Here is an 18,833-nt window from a genome sequence, read left to right on the forward strand (position 1 = left end):
CCTGTGGATTGCCATGTTCCTGGGATGCGGGGATGTTATCTCTGAAAAGGGCTTCAACAAGCTCTGGTTTAAGAAGTCTGGTGTTGGGTGTCAGAAGCAGCTCTCTTCTTCATGAGCCCCTGTGCCTCAGTATGCCAGAAATTTGACAAGAACCTTGCCAACTTTGCTGAAACCAGAAGCCTGTGTTGCTCCTAGAAAATGTGATTGGCTTTTCGATGATTTCATCCAGAAAAAGGACTGCTTCAGTACCACGATCATGAAGGTTGATGCAGATTGTGAACGGAACTATTTAAGCTGAATTCCTTAAGTTGACTTTGAGCAAGACTTCATTTGCAGAGATTCTACCCAGGCACTCGTCAGTTTCAACTTGGATTCAGTTTCAACTTGGATTCAGTTTCAACTTGGATTCGTAGGCTGCTTCCACACACGTTGGATAATGCACTTTCAATGCTCTTCAGTGATCATTTGGAACTGGGTTTTTGTGTGTGAAACTAAAAATCCACTTCCAAAGGATTGCTGAAGTGCATTGAAAGTGCATTATCCAACACGTGTGGAAAAGGCCATTGATTCACTTCCCTAGAACCACTTTACTGGGATTTATTCAGTCACAATTTTGTATAATTCCCGTTCTGTACAAGTGTAGATGATTTTGTTAGGGCTTTGCATAATAATCGCTTGAATAATTTGTGCCTTTGATATACTGCATTATTATATCCTTGCTATATAATATAAAATTTATTTATTTTCGACTTTTATTCTGCCCTCCCCTCAAAAGCAGGCCCAGGCAGATTACATCAAGTAAAAACATTCATAACAACTTGCATCTTAAAAACAGTTTAAAATAACAAACAGCACAACAGTACACTATAAAAATTAAAATATACAAGACAGCAGCAATCAATATGCTCATTGGAGGCAACCAATCTGCCAGTTGGGAGCTAGACGGTAGACGATTCTAGCAAGGAGGGGTCTAATCTTCACTTCTCCTCTCTCTAGGCCAGTGAAGGCCTAGTCTAGCCTCAGCCATACGCCTGCTGGAACATCTCTGTCTTACAGGCCTGGCGGAAAGATAGTAAGTCCTGCTGGGCCCTGGTCTCACTAGACAGAGAGTTCTACCAGGTTGGAGCCGGGACTGAGAAGGCCCTGGCTCATAAGAATTTTTGGATATATAAGCTAATTATTTAATAGTAATTTTCCACGGTGGCTTTTTTGTCTTATTTTGTTCATACGCTGCAGTCCCTTATTATACTTTAATAAATTGAATGTGGGCAAGTAGCCAGCAGGAGTGATCGTCAGAGAGGCCCATCGTAAAAGGAGGATTCAACTCATACGTAACCAAAATGTCCTTAGTTAATCAAGCCACTCTGTCTAGGTTGCTTGAACATCACATCAGCACAGGGCTCATTTCGAGGGGGAATGTGCAGGAACGCAGTTCCGGCAGTTCCCCAAAGAGGTCACATGTTGGGGGGCCCCACCCACCTGACTCTCAACCATTTTGGGCCCGTTTCAGCCTGGATTGCGGCCGAAGTGGGTGGTGGGTGGTGGATCACTCTCCCACTCAGCAGCGGCCCGATCCTGACCATTTTGGGCCCAATTTTGGCCCTGAACCGCCAGGATTGGGTCCAAAACAGCCAGGAAAGGTGATGTCAGGGGGTGTGGCGTACGCAAATCAGTTATGCTAATGACACACTGCTGGTGATGGCAAGGGGCGTGGCATATGCTAATGAGTAATGCTAATGAGTAATGCTAATGAGTCCCTCCAGCTCTTTTTCTACGAAATGACCCCTGCATCAGCGTCGCACCTTCTTCCAAAGAACTGAGCAGAGCGCACATGGAGTCCCACCCACATTTTATCCTCAACAGCCAACTCTGTGAGGTAGGCTTTGCTAAGAAACAGCGGCTTGGTTCTGGACTAAATGTTCTGCTCAGACAAGGGACTTCTGTCAGAGGAACAGAACATTCTTGCTTATAACTGTAGCCCTCTGATCTCCCTAAAGTGCGGAGAGCCTCAGGAACAACATGAAAAGCAAATCAGCAGTCTGTAACAGGAAGAGGGAATCGGTGGAAATTACCCCACCCCTTCCGTTCATGGTAAATCTATTCTGGATCCACCCCAGCGTGTCACACAAGGTCGTTGCGCACCAGGATCTTAACCCAGCTCATCCTAATCCAAGTAGAATTAAGAATCAAGACAGTTAAAGAAATCCCAATATCACAGGCCAAAAATTAAAATTACTAAATACGGAACATAAATATATATCAATAGACAAAAATACATGTATTTATTACAGGCGAATGTAAAAACTTTTGCAGGCCCAAATGTAGCCTAAATTCAGATTAAAATAAACAACACACTAACTAGAGTCACATAAATTTGAGTTTGTTGTATGATTTTAATCTGAAATGAGGCTGTATTTGGGCCTGTGTAATCACTTCAGTAGCTCTGGGAGATGGGTGGGTTTGCTTGCAATATGTGGCTGTTGGACTGGGATTTTTTTTAACCTTGGTTCTTAGTTCAATTTTATTTCGGTTAAGTTTTTTTCACCCTCTTTTTTGTTCTTTTCCATCATAATCCAAGCCCAGCTCTCTATCCACTACTACCATACATTTTATCTCACTGTATTGTCGAAGGCTTTCACGGCCGGAGAACGATGGTTGTTGTGGGTTTTCCGGGCTGTATTGCCGTGGTCTTGGCATTGTAATTCCTGACGTTTCGCCAGCAGCTGTGGCTGGCATCTTCAGAGGTGTAGCACCAAAAGACAGAGATCTCTCAGTGTCACACCAAAAGAGGTGTAGCACCAAAAGACAGAGATCTCTCAGTGCCACTGTGACACTGAGAGATCTCTGTCTTTTGGTGCTACACCTCTGAAGATGCCAGCCACAGCTGCTGGCGAAACGTCAGGAACTACAATGCCAAGACCACGGCAATACAGCCCGGAAAACCCACAACAACCATCATTTTATCTCACTCTCCAAAATTTGTTGAAATTTATTATCTAGCTCCTTCCCGGAGACTCAAGGTGGTTTAAGCACAGCTACACCTCAACCACAACAAGATCCCCCCTCACAAACTGGAGTTATTTGAGAGGCAATGAAAGGACCACCAAAGATTTTTTCACTGTGGTGTGCTATGAAGATTAAAAGGTCCAAGGCTCGGATTATCTATGTTTCATCTCGAGCTCAGAAGAGTTCCGATCAGAGAGCCGTGACTCAAAAGCCTGAGCGCTCAGCAAAAAGCAAGATGACTCAATGATTATAAAGCTCCAAACATCACTGATGGGAAGTTCTTGGAGATATTAAAAAGTGAATCACTTTACAAAATGAGCGGTGATGTACATTCAGGGCGTTTTCCAGCATTTGGAACCAGAAGGCTTTGGTGGGGTTTTGTGCTAAGCAGTGCTGGTCAGCAAGAAAAGGCCTCGCCTGCAGGCAAGTGTTCTGTCCTGGAAACCACGCCTTCAGTGGTAATTTTAACAGCGGGCAGGAAAATATAGCACATCCCAGGGATCTTTTCTTCTCACAGCAATTAGAAGAGATGAAAGAAAGTAACTTTAGCATTTATTTGTTTGTTTTACTTCATTTGGATACTGCCTTTCTCCCAATGGAGACCCAAAGCGGCAGACGTTTTTCTCCTTTCCTCTATTTTTTCTTTACAAACAACCCTGCGAGGTAGGCTATGCTGAAAGTCTGTCCAAGGTGCTGATACCGGTCCAAGGTCGCCTGGTGAGCTTCCGTGGCTGAGCAGAGATTTGATTCCAGGTCGGAGTCAGTCGCTCTGAACACTGCGCCACCTTTAGTGGTGCTGCAGAAGTCCCAGGAAAGCAAAGTTAACCTCAAAAGGGGACAGGATGCCAATTTAGTGCAGTGAAACCCCGTGTAGACCTCTCTCCCTGAACACCTCTGAGGAGTTTTCTCAGAAGCTCCTTCAAAGCCACCTTTGACCAACCCTCTTAATCAGCAGCCCCCAACCTTTTTGGCACCAGGGACCGGTTTTGTGGAAGACAATTTTTCCACGGACCAGAGGGTGGTGGTTTTGGGATGATACAATTGTGCGCTTTATTTCTATTGTTACATTATAATACAAAATGAAATGATGATACAGCTCACCGCAATGCAGAAGCAGTGGGAGCCCGGAGCTTGTTTTCCTGCAACTAGACGGTCCCATCTGGGGGTGACAGGAGACAGTGACACCCGAAGTGTGTTGGTTATGTCCAGTCCATAATCTCGTTTTGGTTGCTGTCACTGCAGAAAACCCTGCTTCACCCTGCCCACCACTCACCTCCTGTGCGGCCCGGTTGCTAACAGGTACCGGTACCGGTCCACGGACCGGGGATTGGGGACCCCTGCTCTAAATCCTCATTTCCAACTGCAGTTGTGTTTCAGACCCATGCAACCACATTTCCTCTAGTTTCCCTGATCTTGCCTCTCCCTCATTACCCTCTTTTCTTCTCCACTATTTATTTCACGCCATAAGTGGAAGTAAGACTTCAATTTTCTTGGTAGTTTTTGTTTGGTTTTGCTTTGCTTACTAAACTTTGCAGAGAGCCATATTCATGGATGGCAGTCTATAAGTAAAGAGCAAGAACCCAACAAAGCATTCTGCTCAAAATCAACAGTTACAAGCTTTCTGTTTTCGAAAAGGGGTTGCCTTCCAGTTCTAGGGTGCAAAACACACATTATCAGAGCCACTGTGGAAATACACTCTATGGTCTCTGTCCAAGCCATCCATGCATGGAACACAGTGTTTCTCTCTGTTCCTGCAGCCTCTCCCAAGCCCTAGAAAGATCTTCTTGGAGGAATCTTCTTGGAAGACATTCTTGGAGAAACAGCCCCATAAGCTGCAGAGAGGGCTGGGAAGAGGAGGCACAAGGGGTTGAAAGCACTTCTTCACCCTCTTCTGAAAGTGCAGTTCTATGGGGCGGGAGGTGAGGAAAGCAAGCAATTTCATCCTCCTCCCTGCCCCATCTCACTCCAGCCCCCAAACCTGCACAGGTCCTTCAACTTCAGGAACAATCTTTTCCAGGATCAGAAGGGCTGCCGGAAAGGAGAGGAATGAGGGGAAACCTCTGTGCATGGACACAAGTCACAGCATTTTGTTCAGAGGTACCAACTTCTTTCCTAGATCAAGCAAAGGGGGAAAGGGTTCCAGATGACGGACAGCTGGCCTTGCACGGCACTGGCTGGCTGAAGCTGGGAGGTCGCAAAGCTCCCTCCCTTCCCCCTTGCTTGCGCAGTTGTTCAATCTTGCTGGGAGAAAAATAAGAATTGAAGAAGGGGACATGCAGCATTTCTTTAAGAGGAAGACAGCCTATCTAAAGCAGGTAAAGAAAAAGAAGGCCATTAACTGAAGCTGCATTGGAATCTCTCATACACATCGGGAAAGGAAGGCAGGAGAAAGCACAGCCCCACAGGGCGGGGGGGGGGGATGCTCAGTGGATTCTCAGCTGGGATAGTCTGTCCTTACTCCATCCCCTTCCCACTATCTCTTTGCAACAGCTGAACTACAACTCAGGCAGCAGCCTTACATATTACGCTATATGTGGGGGGGGGAGGAAATGGGAAAATGAAATCCTGCCCTCAAGTCACAGCTGACTTATGGTGACCCCTGGTGGGGTTTTAAAGGCAAGAGACTAACAGAGGTGTTTGCCATTGCCTGCCTCTGCAACTCTCGTCTTCGTTGAGGTCTCCCATCCAATTGCTAACCAAGGCTGACCTTGCTTAACTTCTGAGATCTGATGAGATCAGGCTCACCTTTGCTATCCAGGTCAGGGCTCTACATGAAATCATGCCCTCAAGTCACAGCCGACTTATGGCGACCCCCCCCTGGTGGGGGTTTCATGACAAGAAACTAACAGAGGTGCTTTGCCATTGCCTGCCTCCACAGCCTTGGTCTTCATGGGAGGTCTCCCATCCAATCACTAACCAGGGAAGACTCTGCTTAGCTTCTGAGATCTGACCAGATCAGGTTCTCCTGGGCTATTCAGGTCATTATTCTATATATCAAAGAGGAAATAACGTAACAGCAAGCCAAACCAAAAAGGAAGGGGAGGAAGAGCGTGTACTTCAAATATAAACCTACTTCTAACTTTAAAGGTGATGAAGAATCGCGTTCACACTGTGTTGGAAGCCTGTGTTTTGATCCCTGTTTTCACCACCCTCTTTTGTTTGTAAAAAACCAGGATCTGAAACACAAAATATATGTTACAAAGTCTCGGCTTGGCACCCTCGCCCATGTGAGCATTGGCACCCCAGAACTGCCAACATAGTTGGGAAGAAGGCAACCAAGTATACATTTTTTTAAAAAAATCAGGAATTCAAGCAAGCAGGCGGAAACTTACTGGAAATGGGATATCTTATGCCCAGAAAATTCATTAAGGGTGGGGGAAAGTGGAGGGAGAGAGAAGAGTAGAGTTACTGCCTTCTTGGCTTCACAACACAGTCCGCACGCACAACAGCTGTACTCCTCTGCATTCATCGGATACTTTGCTCCCATCAACAGAACCATGGCTTGCTATTTAGGAATTAGTATTTATCATCACAGACGCATACGGTAGTCTGAAGCGGCGGTTTTCAAACTCTAGATTGCAGGAGACCTTTCCCGTTATGACGTCCACTCAGGAACCCCTGTGCTTTGGCCACGGAACCGCTGTTTACTAGCAAAAAAAAAAAAAATCTGGGAGATGTGCTAGGAAATGTACTTGGTTCACACCCTATTGGGCCTCGCCACTCATGACATGACGGCATATCCCACAGTATGCTCAATGTCTCTTGCAGCTGTGCATTTGTTTTCAGCAAAGCTCTTTCTCCTTGGGGTGCATGTGATATGGTTCCAAAGAGGACCAGGGCTCCCCAGGATACTTCTCAGGAAGCTGGACCTGAGTTCTAATCTCCTCTCAGCACGAAGTTCAGTGGATGGAGCTGGGCGGGTCTCTCTGTCCCCAGCCTACTGCACGTGGTCATTGTGAGAATGTAAATATGGTGACATGTATGGGGCTAACCTGAGCTTCTTTCAGGAAATGTAATAAATAAATGGTAAAAACATTAAGGTCAGGGGGAGGGGGGGTGTCCGAGCAGCCTCAGCGGATCTGTAGACCACATAAGCGAGCCATCAAAATATTCCATGCGGCTGAGTTTGCAAACATCAGAGCTACCAGCAAAGAGACGGACACCTAAATATTAGGGAGGCTGCTTAAGGTTTACCACGAAATATCTGCGGAATGCTAAGGCGTGCCGAGAGGTAGGCACATGTCTAACTTGCAAAGAGAGAGAGATGTTTTCAACTCAAATCCAAAGTCAGCTGACTTACCATTACTGCTTAAAAGTGTTTAAGAAATGTTTCTGGAAGAAACAGAGCAGTCCATTTAGAAATATAAAAGACTGCTGCTGTCTTTTGATCCCAGCACGATACAAGGTTTCACTCATTTCCCCTTTAACACGTTCTTTTTACAGCTTTTTAGTGACTGTTTACTATCTCTCTCATTCGACGTTACAAAAAAAGAAATCCGCTGCCCTGCAGCAGAATTTCACGGTTTCATATTATGGATCGGGAACCTAGGAACCAGTGAAAGCCTAAAGCCAGGATTACCAACTTCAAGATGAAGCCTCCCAGTATTATGATTGCTCTCCAGACTAGGGGCATCAGATCCTCTGGAAGAAATGGCAGCTTTGGAGAGCGGATGGTACGGCATCACATCTCCTTCGAGCTCCCTTCCCAGAGACACTGCCCCCAGATCTTTAGATGCCCCATGCCAGTGCTGGAAATTCTATCTGGTCTATAGATGTTGCCCATGCTCCCTATATAAGCACATGGCCTATCTTTAGCTTTACAGATTCAGGAAAACTACGAAGCACAGAAACGTAAGAGCTGGAAGGGGCCCCAATGATCATCTAGTCCTGCATAATGCAGGAATTTCACCTCCCCCTGCCCTGCTCTATGCCCAAAGGAAGGCAAGAAACACCCTCCAGGATTCCTGGTCGATCTAGCCTGGAGGCATTATTCTGATTATTCTCAAAGCTGCACCGAACACCTTTCCCACACTTTAAGGCAGGGCTCAACAGCCTTTTGGAATTAAAAGAGACAGACAACATCAACATTCAGAGATCAACAGAGAGCCAGTTAAAGAAAGCTCATTTGCCTAACTGAAAACAGAGAAACAAAATCAAGAAAACCCGCAATATACTGACTAAGTTGTAATAAGACACAGTCAATAGAGCAATAAAGCAAGGGAAACAACGAGTCCTTCTGTGGAAAATATTCTAATATAGAATTGTATAGTTCTATGTCTGTCATATACAGTCTCTGTACCCAAAGTGAGTAAATTCTTAAAGTGCTACTGCAAATGGGTGAAGGGTATACGCACTGGAAACACAGAACACAAATAGTTAAGGTGCTAGTCCTCAAAGAGTAATCATATTGCACATGGAAATATTAAAGTGCAAGAATAGCAGCACATAACAAATTTAGTCTACAGAGCATATCCAACAATCAAACCTAAGTCCAACAGTAAAGAAGGTCCAAAAAGCACTTATATCACAATGGTATTAGAGGAAATAAGACTTGACACGAAGGTTTTTCATTAAGTGGCTGTGGAGAGTGTGAAGAGTCTCATAATAACTCTAACGGGATATCGAGATCCTCACTGGCCCGTTTCAATATCAATCTTTTTCAAAGAGTCACAGTCAAAGAGCAATCGTGTTGCAAGAACACAGAAGTAACAACGTAGAGAATTAGTTGCAAAGTGGCCCAGAGGCTCTCTGATTATTCCCAAAGCTGCACACAACACCTTTCCCACACTTTAAGGCAGGGCTCAACAGCCTTTTGGAATTAAACGAGACAAACGACATCAACATTCAGAGATCCACAGAGAGCCAGTTAAAGAAAGCCCATTTGCCTAACTGAAAACATAAACATTATTGATAACTGACGTGTGAATTAATCATCCATCAGTTTCTGCAGCCCAAACACTGGTTGTTGCACGTCTTTTAATAGGAAATTTCATGCACAAGGACTTGCAATAAGTAACAAATATACACACGAGCACCCTGCACCATTGTTTTAACACTCTGGCATATATCTGGGCACGGTTTGCACTTGGATTACCGACAACTGTTCCCCTTCCTCATTTCCCCTTCTGCAAAGTATCTCTTCAGAGGTCCTTTAGCCCCACAGAAATCCTTGCCCATCATTCCCTTCACCTATTGGCCATTCTGCCTACCCCTCTCATATGCCGTGATTGAAGGATTTAATTTTCCTTTTTGGCTCTGGAGCCAGAGCTGAGGTCTGCCGACTCTGGCACCCCCAACCAAAGCCTTGGATGCGGACCCTGGAGGAGAACATGTCCCAGGAGAGGCCATGCATACGGCAGTAGTGGGCGCCACCATACTCTTCTGTTTGGGGCATGCAGTTCCCCAACCCCATACCCCAGCGGCAGAACACCTGCTCTGCATGCAAAAGGACCTGGGTTGAGTCCCCAGCATCTCTGCAAGCAGAGCCGGGAAACAGCCTTGCAGTAGAGACCCTGCACAGCTAGCACAGTGGTCGAATGGTTGGGCTGCTAATCAGCGCTCTGCTGGTTCGAATCCCAGCAGGTGTCCTTTGGTAAGCCACTCCCCTCCGCCCCAGCTCCCCAGCTGTACTGTGGGAATAACAACAACACTGACTTTGTTCACTGCTCTGAGGGGGGACATGAATCTGTCTAGAAGAGCAGGATATAAGCGCAGATATTATTATTATTACTCTCTGTGTATCATAAGCAGTGCGGTGGGTAACTAAGTTCCTGTTGCTACTCCTTCAAGGGCTTCCAAGAGACTGAGGCGCTGCAACCTGTTATTGAAGATAAAAATCCCGTTTTCTTCTCATTTGCGGTCCAAGTTCATGCAAGCAAAAACACAATTAAGCAAGTATTTGCTAAGGCTCACAACGACATGTGCAGCCACTACTCCAGTTACAGGCTGTCTGCTCTCTTCCTTGCCAATCAACACAAACGGCTTTGAAGTGGACGCTTCCCCCCCCTCCCCTTTTGATTCAACGCACCAAACCAGACTGGGATAAAAATATTTATTCGGGTGATTCAAAAGTCCTGTCCCAAAAAAAAGAGTGGTGGGGGCAAGCAGCAAGACTAAACCGTCTCTACAGCAGGTTTCGTGCACAAGCCACCAGGAAATTCTGTATGTCCCACCAAGCCATGTGGTGTAGTGGTTTGACAGTGAAATCCTAAGCAGAATTACTCCAGTCTAAGCCAACTGATTTTAATGGACATAGACTGGAGTAACTCTGCTTAGGATTTCACTCTGTCAGAATAGGATCTGGGAGACCCAGGACTGAATCACTGCTCTGCCATGGGAGCTTGTGGGCTGACCTGGAGCCTAACCTACCTCACAGGGTTGTTGTGAGGATAAAATAGAGGAGAGGAGAATGATGTTAAGTCACTTTGGGTCCTCCCTGGGAGAAAGATGAGCATATGGGCCATTTTCACGCTGCTTACCAGCACCGAACATCGCACCAAGCTCCCGGAACGACAGCGTCTTTCTGGCACGATTTCTCACGCGAAACCGCGCCAGGAAGTCGCTGTCATTCAAGGAGCTTGGTGCGATGTTCCGTGGCCCGTAAGCAGTGTGAAAATGCCATGGTGTGAGAGCAAGCAGGGCAGTATTGCCCATGGTTCGGGGCAGCAGTCTGCCACCTATGGCTCTAGAAGCAAATACAGCTCGGGACAGAAAGAAAATGATTTTTTTAAGTTTAAGGAGGGAATGCTGGAAGAGTCAACAGGCAAAAGGAAAGTAAGGAAAAGGTTTTTATGGGGATAAAGGACTTTTAAGAGATGGTTTGTATTTATTTCCATTTATATCTCACCTTTCTCCCCAAAGGGTATCCAAAGAATCTTACGTTGTTTCTCTCCTCCATTTAATCCGCACCGCAACCTTCTAACCACTACACCACAATGGCTCTCAGAAAAGGAAATGACAGGGGGAAGCAGCTACTAGTGATCCAAGCACGAACCACATGTAGATTTTCACCAGGGCACTAACAATCGCACATGGTGCTCCAGTATACTTGGTATGAGACTGTGCGCCACTCCTTGACACACAGTATACACCAGTGGTTAGAGTCTCAGATGAGGATCTAGAAGAACTAAGTTTAAATCCCCATTCCGCCATGGAAATGCCAGGATTTGAACCTGGGACCTTCTGCATGCCAAGCAGCTGACCTATCACAGAGCCACAGCCCCATGGCAGTTTGCTGGGTGACTCGTTCGACTAGTTGCAAGATCTCATCCACACCTATCTCAAAGGGTTGTTGTTGTGAGGATAAAATAGCGGAGACAAGAATGATGCGAGTTGTTTTGCATGCCCGTTGCGGGGGAGAGTAGGGTATAAATGAAGTAAATAAACAATAGAGAACTCACACCAACAAGCCCTTAGACTACAGAAATGTGTGTTATTAATCCATATAGTAAAGATGCATGCATGCATCTGACGAAGAGAGCTGTGGTTCTCAAAAGCTACAATAAAGTTGGTTAGTCTTAAAGGTGCTGCTGGACTCTTTACTATTTTGCAACTACAGACAAACACAGCTAACTCATCACCATCCTCCTCCTCCTCAACATCAACAACAACAACAACAAACTTTATTGGCATAATAACAATCACAAGATTAATAAGGTATCTGATCCATAACGTATTAAAACGTTTAATGATAAAATCCATACAAATGACTAATTAAAATTACCTTTAAGTTTAAAACTTCCACAAGAAATTTAGCAACGATAAAAATCCATGCAAACTACTAATTAAAATGACCTTAACCCCTCTGGATCTATTAATCCATATGTCATTTATAAGTAAAGTTGAATATTTTCACTTATGCAAAAGGGTTCTTTTACAGTGGCTCTTTGTTGTTCTCTTGCTCTGAATGTCGACTGAGTTTAGCTCTTTAATTTAAAAGGCTTCTGACTACAGATTCAGGGAATTGAGGCGCGCAAGGCCTGGCTCGCATTCTGCTGAAACCAAGGACACCCTCCACAACCCGCCCCGCAATCTTTTCTAATGCACAGAAGTTTCACAGCAGAAAAATCGAGGTTCCCTAGAGTTTGGAAATAAATGTTTCAAGAGTACCCCCATTTTGAACAGAACTAAATTGCGTTCTAAGCACGAATGCAAGAATGTATGTGTTTGCACATACACTCACTTTCTGGGGCACGTTCTTGCCAGAAATATTCTAAGCTTTTCACAATTCAACACAAATTGCTGTCTTCCCACCCTCTGGTCTGGATTTAGTCTATTCGCTGCTATCCCACTTGCTTGCAACTGCTCTAACTCTTACAAGCAACTTGCAAGTTCAACTTTTAACACAGGACAACTTCATTACTCCTTCATTAGTTATTCCACTTTCGTTATCTAACCACAAAAGCCAGCAGAACAAGTCTGAGGACGTGACTGCAAAGGAGGCAAAAGGGCACACCAGACAATTCCCAGAGAGCAGCTGAGCAGGCCCACGACAGGCATGGAGAACTACAGCCAAATTTCTGGAAAATGTTGGTCAAGCAGAGCTCTCCACTTACTGAAATAAGTAAGATTTACATGTAGACCCACCCGACAGACTGAATGCAGTGTGATGCAGTGAATAGAGTATCAGGCTAGGATCTGGGAGACCCAGGTTCGAATCCCCATGCTTCCAGGGGAACTCACCAAGAGCCCTTGGGCCAGTTACTCTCTCTTAAACTAGCCTACCTCTCAGGGTTGTTCTTGTGAGGATAAAGTGGAGGAGAGGGGAAAGGCAGGGTATAAATGAAGAAATAAGTAAGACATTAGGATGCAACTTCAACAAGAGATTTTAGACACATCCTCCTCCCCCCTCGCACAAGTACTTCCCTAACTCCTGGCTCACGGTCATCAAAGAACTATTGAACTCAGAAGCTGTAGAATTCAAATCTTGTATGTGAATAGCCAAGTGGCAAAAGATCTGAGGATACTAAAATCTGGAGACTGGAGCCATGAACAGATAAGACAGATTTTTCTATACACCTGAAAACTACACCAGGTTTGCAGCAAAATTTGAAAACTAAAAAAAAAAAAATTAAAAGCCAAAATGATAAAAAAGAGTGCCGTTGGCTTTAACCAGATGCCCTCAGTGCCTGTTGCTAGCCAACCGTAGCAGTTCAGCCAGTATTCCATATTTGGTTTTCTGTCACTATAAAGGGGGGAGAGGCCCCTTTCTGGTGCTGTTCTGGCCTTTCAGGAAGGGCTCATTGGGGCCAGGTCCCAAAACAACCACCAGGTAACCTGATACCACAGGACCTGCATGACTCACCCAGGCCCGACGGCTTGCTCCTGTTCAACAGCATCCACCAAAGCCAGTGTAGGGTAGAGGTTAGAGTTTCAGAGCAGAATTTGGAAGATGCAGAATCAAATTACCCCTCTCCTGTGCTCACTGGGCAATTTTGAACCAGTCACACACTCTCAGCCGAACCTACCACTCATGGATGTTGCGTGGATAATATGGAGACAAAGATAATGGTATGCGCTGCTTTGTGTCCCCACTGTGGAGAAAGGCAGTATATAAATTAAGCAAATTAAGAAATAAAGGTGGAGATGGGGGACGGGGCGGCAGATAAGTTGTTTAGTGGGTTTGAAGGACAGAAGGACGTAGGGAAAGGTGAACATATGGAGGCTGCCAGGAGGAGGGAAAGAAGAAATAACGTGGGGAAGGAGATACAAGGCAAAGTGAAGTAACCATTGTATGTTCTTTGCAGGTTCCTCACCATGCAACTGGGCCACAGGAGAGAGGCTGCTGGGGGGGGGGCGGAGTTAAATACAGGAGGACAAAGTTGGGTGGGAAGAAGAAAGGGAAGCAGGAAAAGGAGAAGAGGCTATGGGGGCAGGGAAGATTAAGAGAACATGGTGGGGAGGGGAAAATGAGATGCCCCTTTAAGTCCTTACAGTTCCCCATTTGTATATTGCTAAAAGCATCTCATAGGGTTGGAAGGACTGCTGGACCGCACAACGAAGAGGAACTCTTTCCCTTTGGCGCTGCAGCAGTATATAAACGCTTTGATGCGACAGCAAACGTGGATGTCCAGAATTCATCTTTCCAAACCAGCCTTCATCATTTGCATTTTGCATTCTGTTAAAAGTTAGTTCTGCTCTAGTTAATTTGATTGATCCTCCGACATATTCCAACTAGTTACTGGTTAAGCATATATCCCATGTTTCTAAAATGTTTTTGAAGTGGTAAAAGAATAAACAACCTGGAAAAAAAATCAAAAACACTATTTAAACATTAAAACCCGTACGAAAACAAGTCAGAAAAGACAGCAACCCGAAGCAGACAGGAACAAACACAATTTAACGCCAGGCGTAAAAAAACCAGGAAAAAATATGTCCCAAAGGACGTGTGTCTTATCCCATCTATGGTGTCCCTCCTGTGTTCCTTCAGCTGCCAAAATAGTAAAAAGTCCAGTAGCACCTTTAAGACTAACCAACTTTATAGTAGCATAAGCTTTCGAGAGCCACAGCTCCCTTCGTCAGATGCATCTGACGAAGAGAGCTGTGGCTCTCGAAAGCTTATGCTACTATAAAGTTGGTTAGTCTTAACGGTGCTACTGGACTCTTTACTATTTTGCTAGTCCAGATTAACATGGCTAACTCCTCTGGATCTTCAGCTGGCAAGGGGATCCCGAGATGGATCATGGACAGATTCTTCCAATCTTTCCCATTTGATAAGAGTAGGTTCCCACCTCACATCAGTTTGTGTCAGGCAATATGCTTCTAGTGTGTTACGGACTGATATGGCAAACCTCACCCCAAGCTAAGGATCACGGTACTTGTTTAACCCTTGCTAACACACCAGTGAATTCACAGCCCTTTAGCCCTGGGAGGGAATTAGTTCAAAGCGCGTGTGTGGGGGGGTTGCAGTTGCCTCTAATAAGCCTCCCAGCCAAAAGCCAACCAAGGACAGAAAAGTGTCATAGCAAGAGGATATCCAAGGCCGTGACCTGATGGTGACCTGAAAGGCAGGCAGTCCCTTGTATGGGGGGGCCTGTTTGTGTGAAAGAACCAAACAAATAAAACATCCATTATTACAGGCAACACTGGGGAAAGTTAAGCAGAGATTTTCCTACCCTTTTGCATATAAAAAGATGGGGGGACAAGCAGCACCTAAGGAGCTAACTGACAGCAAGGCAATGCCGGTTCCAATGGGTAGGGGGAGAGAGACCCAAAGATTAGAGGGGCAAGAGGACATGGTAGATGGGTCCCGCGCCCCCCCCCCAGCACAGAGCCAGCAGGAGTATTAAAGAAGACCCATTGGAAGTGCATCAAAAGTCTATTACATCAGCATGGCTGGGATTAGAAGAAACTTCTCCTTTTGGGGAAAACCAAGAAGTCTCTGCGGATGCTCCATTCACACCGAGGTCTTCATCGTCATCAGGAGCAATTACACACATGCACAGAGGCAAGTGGTAAAGCATCTGCGTGACATTTCAGGTGGTAAAACTGCCAGAGCGAGGAGGGGATAAAATGTACGAAAGAGAGCACCTTTGGCACGCAGAAAGTCTCCGGTTCAAGTAGCTCAGATGCAAGCCAATGATAAAATTGGGCCGCAAAGGCATCGACGTGCATAAAGCAGATTCATATGTAACACAAACATAAACAGCGGCTCATAAAGCAGACAGGACTTGCAATACACCACAGACGTCATTCTAGCTCACCCCTCACTCAAGCGGCATACCGACTCCCTTCTAGTCAACCCTTATAACCTGGAGGAGAAGGTGTGCAATTAAGCACCTGTATAGCAATTCCTCTCCATTCCTCAAGCAAAGGTGCTTCCCCACTCCAACATACACAGGGGCTAATCAATTATGAGAAAAAAACTTCCCGGCCACAGAGACATTGGTCAAATTTGAACAAAACCTGTCCTTTTTCACCCAAATATATGCCTGGAGAATCCAATTCTATGGTCCCCACCCCCCGCCCAGGTTTATCAAAAAATACCAAATGAGGCCTCAAATTAAGGAGTGCATCAGAAGTTGTGTGTCTTACAAGGAAAAATATTCAGTGTGGCCCAATTTTCTCAAGAACCGCACATTTTGGCTGCTCAGTAGAACAGATGCCTCTTTGTGTGAACCAGCCCCTCTGCGTTAAATCATTCTGACAGCCCAGGCACACATTTACGGAGCGTTAGGAAAGCGAGTGGCAACAACGAAACAACGAAAAGAGGGAACGCCACAATTTCACACCTTTAGCCTGAACTTTAACCTTCTTTAGAAGGAAGCAGCAAAAATATCTCAGTTGTACCTCGACGTAAAACAAAATGTTCAAGGTACCAAATCGTCTCAGAACACTGATATGCTACAATGGAATATACTCCCTGCCCCCAAACACATTCGGCAACTGCTACCAAGAGTTGCTTCCAGATTATGCACACAAGGATGAATCTCAGTGTGTGCGATTGCACAGCACGATAACCCTAATGAAATCTTTTGCCTAGACAAGGAGGAGAGTTTTGTGGATGCCATGAACAGCCAAAAAGACAAATAAGTGGGCACTAGATCAAGTCAAGCCTGAATTCTCCCTAGAAGCTAAAATGACAATACTGAGGCTATTGTACTTGGATCACATCATGAGAAGAAAAGACTCTCAGGAAAAGTCAATAATGCTAGGAAAAGTAGAAGGCAGCAGGAAAAGTGGAAGCCCTAAAATGAGATGGCTGGACTCCCTAAAAGAAGCCACGTCCTCCAGTTTGCAGGATCTCAGCAAGTCTGTTAATGACATGATGCTTTGGAGGTCTTTCATTCATAGGGTCGTCATAGGTCGGAGGCGACTTGACGGCACATAACAAACACACAGAGACAAGGAAACCTACCCCGTTCAGCCTGGCTAGCTGTATTCCTAGCTTGAGAGCTGCCACCACTTAGACTGGGTGAGACTTCCAAAAATAGAGTTCCATTTGCTGCAACCGACGGATCTACCCACCACTCTGGGGCTTTGGGGAAGCCGCAAAGCCTCAAATAAACCATTTTTTCCCATACAGAAGAGAAATTAACCATGGCCAGGATACATCTGCATCCAGAAATAGTTACAGGGCATTCCACATCTGCCTACGGCGTGTAGGGCCCACCTGTTTGGGATATGCGGGTCTGACAATAGTTGGACTTGGGGCGTTTGCATTTTCACTGATGATAAAACCCTTCACTAGCTCTGTGTGGTACGCTGCCTTGTCCACACCAAAGCAGATGCCCCATCTAGGCTCTGTTTCGGCAGGAACTCCCATAGCAAGGCAAAAAAAGGATGAGAAACCCACAGAACTCAACAGAGGTACATTGTCTCTGGACAGGGAGGTTCCATTTAGCGATCTAATCAGGAAATCAGAGATTTGTGGGAGTTTAAACTTCCAAGGGGTGCCCAGTTTGTCTGTCTGCTTGTACTTGCCTGGAAAGTCCCACTGAAATATACTTCCAAGTACACATGCTTAGAATCGAGGTGTAAATTCTCTTGTTACACAATTGCCTGGGCAGATATGAGAGGCTTGGGTGACATGTTCAAACACTCCTTCCCTTATGCTATGGTTCTGGTATGTACACAGATGCAGAGACCAGTATACGGCTGGTCAACTTCGGAAGAAAAACCTCCATCAAGACACACAGCAGCGCCATCCAAAGCCAGTCTACTCCGAATCCTGCTCAAGCTGAACCAGCATGCCTGACTCCCAGGAAACTGCTCTTAGGATCGCAGGGTCCCCCAAACGTCACCAGGGGGCTGCCGCATGGTCAGAAGCGAGGAGAGCCACGCACTTTTCACCTAACTCTTTGCGAACTGAAAACTTCAAACTGCAATAGGCGGAGAGTGCATTTTTACCAGGATCTGCTTTCCACCCCCACGGTCCTGCAAAGTATTTTAAAAATACGAACAAAAGGCGGAGGGTTTTATAAAATAAACTTTGGGGGGGAAACTTTCGTGCGCGTGGAATTAACTCCTCCAAACTTCCCAAGCCCCGGGCCGTGCAAGCGCCGATTCCCCGAGGGGACCCCCGTGCTGGAAGCGGAGGCCGGCCCGGGGAGGGAGCCCGGCCCGGCCCCGCGCCTCTGCGGCGGGCGCGCCCCCCGCCCTCCCCCGGCGCCGCGGCGGAGAGCGCCGGCCGGCCCGCCCGCGCCGCTGGGTGCCCGCCGGGGCGGCCCACCTGGGGATGGTGATGCACTTGGTGGCGGCGCTCTGGGTGGTGATGGCCTTCTCCAGCTCGTCCAGCTGGCCCGTCTTCTTGAGCTTCTTCACCAGGCTCTTGACCGCCTTCTCGCACCATTTCTCCTCCTGCCCGTTCTGCTCGCCCTTCTTCCAGCCCAGCAGCCGCTTGACGATGGGGGGAGTGAAGGGCAGGATGGACGACATGGCTCGGGCCGGCGGCCGAGGCGGACGCGCCGCGGAGAGGCTGCCCGGCGGCGAGGCACCCGTGCGCGGCCTTCCCTCGGGGGCGGCGGGCGGGCTTGGCCCGCGGACAAAGCAGGAGCGGCGGCGGCGGCAGAGGCCCCTTCCCCCTCCGCCACCTCGGCGGCGCCTCCAAACTTTGTGCCGAGTTCCCGAGCCCGCCTCCGGCAGCTGCTGCTGCGCCCACCGGCTCCTCCTCCTCGGGGCGGGCGCGCAAAAACGCGCGCCCGGCCAGTCTGAGTCGCATGCAAATGCGCCTCCCGCCCGCCCGCCCGCCGTCCCCAAAAACGCCGGCAGGAGGAGAAGGAGGCGAGCGGGCCGGAGGCAGGCAAGGAAGGCAGGCAGGCAGGCCAGGGCTCCTTTCCAGGAAAAGCTTCACCTGCCAACGCGTTGGCCGGCACGGAAAGGGGGCGACC

General features: G+C 46.9%; 1 protein-coding gene across 1 annotated transcript in view; it reads right to left on the reverse strand.

The window, feature by feature from the left end:
• Positions 1-18,515, reverse strand: part of SMAD3 (SMAD family member 3) — a 74,443-nt gene extending 55,928 nt beyond the window's left edge. The window contains exon 1 of the mRNA XM_055002329.1: positions 18,176-18,515. Coding sequence (XP_054858304.1) covers positions 18,176-18,381 — 206 coding nt within the window. The 5' untranslated portion in view covers positions 18,382-18,515. The remainder of the gene's footprint in view (positions 1-18,175) is intronic.
• Between the last annotated feature and the right edge of the window lie 318 nt (positions 18,516-18,833).

The sequence above is a fragment of the Eublepharis macularius genome, chromosome 18 (assembly GCF_028583425.1).
Source record: "Eublepharis macularius isolate TG4126 chromosome 18, MPM_Emac_v1.0, whole genome shotgun sequence".
Classification (NCBI taxonomy): Eukaryota; Metazoa; Chordata; class Lepidosauria; order Squamata; family Eublepharidae; genus Eublepharis; species Eublepharis macularius.